This window comes from Arachis ipaensis, chromosome B03 (assembly GCF_000816755.2).
Source record: "Arachis ipaensis cultivar K30076 chromosome B03, Araip1.1, whole genome shotgun sequence".
In the NCBI taxonomy this organism is placed as follows: domain Eukaryota; kingdom Viridiplantae; phylum Streptophyta; class Magnoliopsida; order Fabales; family Fabaceae; genus Arachis; species Arachis ipaensis.
In genome coordinates this window covers 21,761,461-21,767,870 of record NC_029787.2, presented here as the reverse complement: position 1 = coordinate 21,767,870, position 6,410 = coordinate 21,761,461, and the positions used below count along the sequence as shown (strand labels likewise).

The 6,410-nt window shown below is 31.7% G+C and overlaps 1 protein-coding gene across 1 annotated transcript; it reads left to right on the top strand.

Moving 5' to 3' along the window:
* On the top strand, positions 530 to 1,634 carry LOC107629856. The gene has a single exon (XM_016332792.2). The coding sequence runs from the start codon at positions 717 to 719 to the stop codon at positions 1,266 to 1,268; it is 552 nt and encodes a 183-aa protein (XP_016188278.1). The 5' UTR covers positions 530 to 716; the 3' UTR covers positions 1,269 to 1,634.

Below are 6,410 nucleotides of genomic sequence, written 5' to 3'. Positions count from 1 at the left end.
CCAAAAAAATATTTAAAAATACTACCGTCGAATTTACCGTCTGATTAATCCAACGGTAATTTGACGTCTAAACACGTGAAATGGTGTCCAAGTTACCGTTGAATTAATCATTAACTCAGTCTCATTAAATTCATTGAAAATATCGATGAAAAATCTACCGGTATATAGTTTTCGGCACTAATAATACTGTCAATTCTAGGACGACAATAAATCTAATAATAAACTAATTACTAGTAAATTTATTTGATTAATTTGATGATAAATTAAATAGTACTCAATATTTTTCTTGTAGTATTTATTCTTTGATACAAAGTTACCTTAGAACGATATATATAATGAAAGGATTTTTTGTATTTGATTTTTGTTAAGAGAAATCATGTAAAATTGGTTTCTTTTGTAATTTATTTGGGTAAAAAAGCCGAAGGTACAATATAGTAAAAACAAAAAATAAAACTTACTCTTGTGTGGATCGATATATTATTATTGTATTCTATTCTATGTGTGTATATATAGATAATCTTAAATCTTAAAAATATCTTAGTACACACGTATAAGGTAACCGGAGATTCAGACATGCGCAGTGACCAGATTGCGACACAGAAAAGAACCACAGAAGAATAACGAAAGGAAAAGGGGTTTTTTATTTAAAAAAAAAAAAAGAAAAAAGAAAAAGAAAAGTTGTCTGTTTGGTTCTGTTCTTTCTCTGAGTTTTGTCTATGGCAAAAGTAGAAGATGAACAACAACAACAACCCCCAAATTCTTCATCCATGGAGCCACCTTCCTCGTACATCTTCCTCCTCAACATCATGAGCAAAAGAAGAACATGGGCATGTCTCTTCTTGCTTGTTTATGGCACCCTCTTAACATCTTCATGGAACTTTCTCAAATCCATGCTCTCTTGGTACAATCTCCAAGCTCAATCTTCATCATCATCTTCTTCTTCCTCATCTGGGTGGCCAGCAATCTACACCTCAGTGATTCTTGGCACAGTTTTCGGGATCCTTTCAATGGTTGCAGCTTTGGTTGTGATGGTACCTGCGATTCTTGTGACATGGATAACCATAGTGGTGCTCCTTGCTTTCTTCGGTAAGCCGAAAAGAACTTTGGTTGTTGAAGGTAGGAAGATTACAAGGGAGATTTTTGGGTTTGTGGTTAAGATTCTTTTGAAGGAAGGGAATCTTGTTGCTGCTGTTTGTGCTGTTTTGGGGTATTTTGCTTTGGTTAGGAGGAATAATTATGATGGACAACCCTCTGCTGCTGTTGATTGATATTTTGGGGCTTCCAATTTGGTGATTTTTGGGGTTTGATCATGAAGATTCGTAGATTGGGGTTGTCCAAAATCATGGAAGGTTGGTGTTCATTTGGTAAAGTGACTTAATCTCTCTCTCTCTCTCTCTCTCGCTTTTGTTCTTTTTTTTCCCTTTTTGGGAAGGTATAGAGTAGGGAACTAGATTAGAATTAGAAAAGTTGGAAACTTTGACAATGTTACTGAAATGTATTAAGTGCTAAATATGCTTAATTATCTTGGTATATGATCTTGTTGATTCATTAATTCCAAAACTTAGAAGCTAGTTGTTGTGTTGGTCACCAAGATTGAGCTATTTATTGTTTCTATATACTTGATTCTGAACCAACCTGAAATTAGTTATTTGCAAATACTCTAATCTTTAACTAGAGAGTGAAAACTAAAGCACAGTTGTTTTCGTGTGAAATTAATAGTTGAATACCGTTTGACTAAATTATATCTAATTGTTCTCAGCCGTCAATTTTACACGAAGACAACTGCATAATTTCATGTGAGTCTCGGCCGAACTAGAAACCTCGATTTTGACTCTTGGTAATGTTTATGGATAGCTACCATTTCGTGGAATCTTAGTTAGGCCAAGTTAGTCAAATTATTGGTAAAAAGACTCGAATGATGTGTGGTTCGGTTTAGAACTTAGAACATGATAAAAGAGATGTGATTCAGTTGTTATTGTTCCGTCTCTGTTATTTTAGTAAATTGTATCTTTTAAAACCGCAACTTAGAATCCATAGAAATGAAAAAATTTTGGGTATCTTATTTTTTATGAAAGAATTATTTGATGACTATTCAAGTCAAATTAGGCTGTTGAGTGAAGATTAGGCCATACTTTTAATCTTATTTTATACTTGTTGAAATTGCAAGGATTAAGTGGTTCCCTACCTTTCATATTTAGCCATCAGAGATATCATCTTGTCTCAAGTCAAGTATAAATTATTTCAATATAAAAAGTATAAATTTATTCCGAAATAACTATAGTTACAGGTCTAGTTCTGGTTGAAGAAATTTCTTAGGAAAGGCAACATTAATCATTGAACTTCAGCAGATAACAACCTTTGGCACCACTGAAGTGACTTTGTACTTGGTGCTAGTGTCTTATGATCGATCCTATTGTATCTTTTTGGTTCATCTTAGAGTGTGAAATGACAAATATACCCATAAAAATAGATTATATCCGGATGGAATTATCTATAAAAGAACAAAAAATTATCTTCTAAAAGTTTGATTTGGAGAACAAATCTCCCAAAAAAAAGGTATTTTTCAGATTTGTACGAGTGGATTTCTCTTTCACATCAAGTTTTTGCGGATATCAAAAGAATTTATCTTTTTTTTCCTATTATTATACAGGTAAATTAGTTCGTACATAAATTTTCCTAAAGTTTTTCGTAAATAAGTTTGTTTTCTAAATGATTTTTTGACCGTATATCTGTCATTTCATTTTACACTTACACCTACGAAAGTATATTTGGATTGAATAGTGGCAATTGAAATTTAAAGATTATAAAGAAAATAGTAGTGATTAACTGATGATGTAATTGATTGGTGATTAACTGTATATGGTGTTATATAATCAATTCTCTTTTGGCCCATGCTTAAGTCAAAGGGACAATGAGGTTGCTTAGTATAATATCCCGGTGATGATAGTAAGGACTAGATTGAAACTACAATAGTACAAACTCTTGTTTTTCTTAACATAGTGTAAGTGTTCATGAAGCACGGATACTTTGTTGAGTTGTCGTGTCTCTGTGTACTTCTTTCCATAAAGGGTCAAGCTTCAAACAGATCAAATAACAATAACAATAATAATAATATAAATGAAATATTTCATTTGATCAATTATTAAGCTCGTTGAAGTTTATTTTGAAAGATATCAGCCACCTTATTGATATCTCCCAATAGTGGCAAACATTATGGAGAAAGACCTCCCATCTCTTCAAGTCATAATTTTCTTGGTTACCCTATTGCCTTAAAAATGGTGTTAAAGGAGAAGCTACTAACCAATAAGATAATTGGGAAATGATAGAAGATTTGAACACTTCTTCATTTTGGAATATTAATCTTGATTAAGAAGTGATGTCCCATGAATAGAGGACATTTTTGGAGAAATTCATGTGAAAGTGAACTAACACTTAATAATACATATTTGAATTTTGGAATGATGTCATGTTGCACATGCCAACTGATCCAAGTCTCTTTCAGATTTTCTTTCTCTTGAAAGATCCACTTGCTAGCTATAAACAGAACTCGGAATTAATCAATTACTTTTTTAAATGTATTTAATAATGTTAATAAAATTAATTATCTTTTAATTTGATATATATCTCTATAATTTTCACTATTTAATAATGTAAGGATTCAGTTTGTATATATTATAGGGGTGAAATTAAAATGTAACTTTGTAATATGAAGAGCGCTTAACAAACTAGATTGCATTAATGATTGATATAGTTTTTGAAAAAACAGTTTAATTAATATGATCTTTATATAATTCACATGAGTTCTTTTGTTATCTTTTCTCTTTGACAACTTGATTTCATCTAAAGAGCATCACGAATAAGTATTAGACGTTGAATCTTTTGAGATTAAATTGACTAAATTGTAATATTTCAAATGTCATTTTGAGTATTAAATTTAGCTATATAATATATTTTTAAAGGTAACTAATTTGGATTAGAAGAGATACACTCTTAAACGGAGCTCAGATTAGAGGCAGATTAGATTTTAACTTATTGGGTTAGAAATATTGTAGGTAACCAAAAAAAATTTTCAAATGGCATAGTCTCTCCATACTCAATTAAGAGGTTGCGAGTTCGAGTCTTCTATCTTTGGTAAAAAAAAAAAAAAAAAACAAAAACAACTTTGAAAAACACCTCTTTAGGTGCTTTCAAAAGCACCTCTAACTTTTAAAAGCTACAGGTACAAGCACATGATCTTTTTTATACAAAATGAGGTGCTTGTGCTTTTCAAAAGCTTTACCAAATAAAGTCTTAGTGTAGTCACCATGAACTGAATATTGCATAGTTATTCTTACTTGAAATCTCATTGTTACTCTTGCCGAGTATCTCTGGGTACTTTATAAACTTGCAAGAGAGAGAAGGTCATTTGTTTGGCAAAGTTAATAATAATAATAATAATAATAGAGATCTGATTGCGTTTTGTGTAAAAGTGGTAGGACTGATGCAACCAAAATGCAGTGAAATTAATATAATGGTATAGGGCTGAGAATCAATCATAGATGATATAAAATTATGGACAAGTGGTTGTATTCTTTCCTTAATCACCTACACATGTAGAAGAACCTTTACGCACATTTTTGTTTCTTCTTGCTTCTTTTTTCGGTAAACAGCTACTAAAGAAAAACAAGAACTTGTTTCTTCTTGCTTCGTTTTAGTGGAAAAGTGGCACAATACCTTTTGTGGCCAGCCACTATAATACTAACATTAATGGGACTCAGTTGAAAAGTGAGCATGTAGTGCCTAGACCTAGATCCACCCACCTTTCCCTTTCATTTTATTTATGCAATTTTCCTTTCTGGTTATATATATATATATATATTTGGTTGCGGAGGATATCCCTCAATCCGATAGGTCAAGGACTAATATGTCACGAATCTAAGTTTCATTTAAGAGTTTGACCAATGAATTGCTACATGCATAAGGCGGGATTCGAATCCCGGACACTTGCTTTGTGGTTATATTTATTAACAATAGATTTGGATTTGGGTTAGGAAATCAGGCCTAATGGAACTTGAAAAGTGATATATGGACTCATATATATAATTAGCCCATTTTCATGATTAAGTAAAGTTTGGATCTTTGTTTTTTGGTTGCTTGCATTCGGATTTGTAAAATTGCCCGTGGTTTCTGCTAGTAGAAAAAGCTATATTAGATTCAATTTGAGGAAAATCCACTTGGCTTGGTTGAGTAATTAACTTACTTAATTAAATATTCAAATTCCATCTTGTAAAATATCTTGGAAAGCTTGGGGTAGTTTTTTGAACATCTGTTCTCTGTCGCTCGAGAATCCTATCCGAGATTTCCTCACTTGACTCATCCTGCAAGGCTATTTTTTCTGCGGGGCTACTACATCCACTCCATTTTTTTTGGGGTTAACGCTAATTAGTAATTACGCTCTTGTCCCCTATTCAGGAGTCAAGAGCTATTTTCAGAGTAATGTCATATGTGATTGTAGAAGGGTTGTCTTGGGTGTGACCAGAAGATTACAGGGACTGATTTGATTTATGGTCAACATATTATGTGCCAAAAAAATTAAAAGTGAGGTGGATAGTCTTGTTCTTTGCCATGCTATGGAGTGTGTGGACAATAACAAACGAGACAGTGTTTAATAAAAATGTCTTAAATGTGGAGATATTGAAAAGTTAGATTGACCGTTATAAAGAGAAGTGGCTTAAGGAATGGGATGAACGTAGATTGGTAGAGACAGGTGTTATGTATTTTTTATTGTTGATGTAATTGTAGTGCGTGTTTTAGTTTTTGTGTTTTTATTTTGGGTTGTTTGTCTTATTTTTGGGTGTGTTATTTTTGTTGATTCGGTTGTATCTCACTTCCTTTTCAGGAACTAGTGAGTTGTTAGTCATCGAAAAAAATTCAAAATCAAAGCAGATCGCACACATGAAGCTTAAAGTGTGTTGGAAAGAGACAAATTTTAAGGAGTTATTTTTAGACTAATGAAGAATATAGAATTTTTTCTCATTCTTTTGTCTTTGGTTCCTAAGGGTGCATTTAGCATTGTTTGAAAGAATATGTTAACTTAGCTTGACTTATCTTTTTTTTTTTTTTTCTATTATTTCTTCCATTATCTTGCTCTCTCTCATTGGCCAATAACGGCAGACTCTTAAATAGAATTCAGTTTCGCAATGGATTAGTTCTTAACTTATCAGAAATTAACTAACAATTTGTGAACTATTTTTTTTTCTTTTTCTTTCCAAAATTATTTTATCCATTATGGGTAAACTATCAAAATCGTCTTAATTTTTTAAAATGTTGACAAAAATATCTTTCATTTTTATTAACGATAAAAATTTTTGCAAAATATTTTAAAATATAATAAAGCATACAACGTTACATATATATTCTTAAAGTTGCAA

Bases quoted from the DNA above. Each gene is read 5' to 3' on its own strand.
- LOC107629856 (XM_016332792.2), top strand. From the start codon at position 717: ATGGCAAAAGTAGAAGATGAACAACAACAACAACCCCCAAATTCTTCA.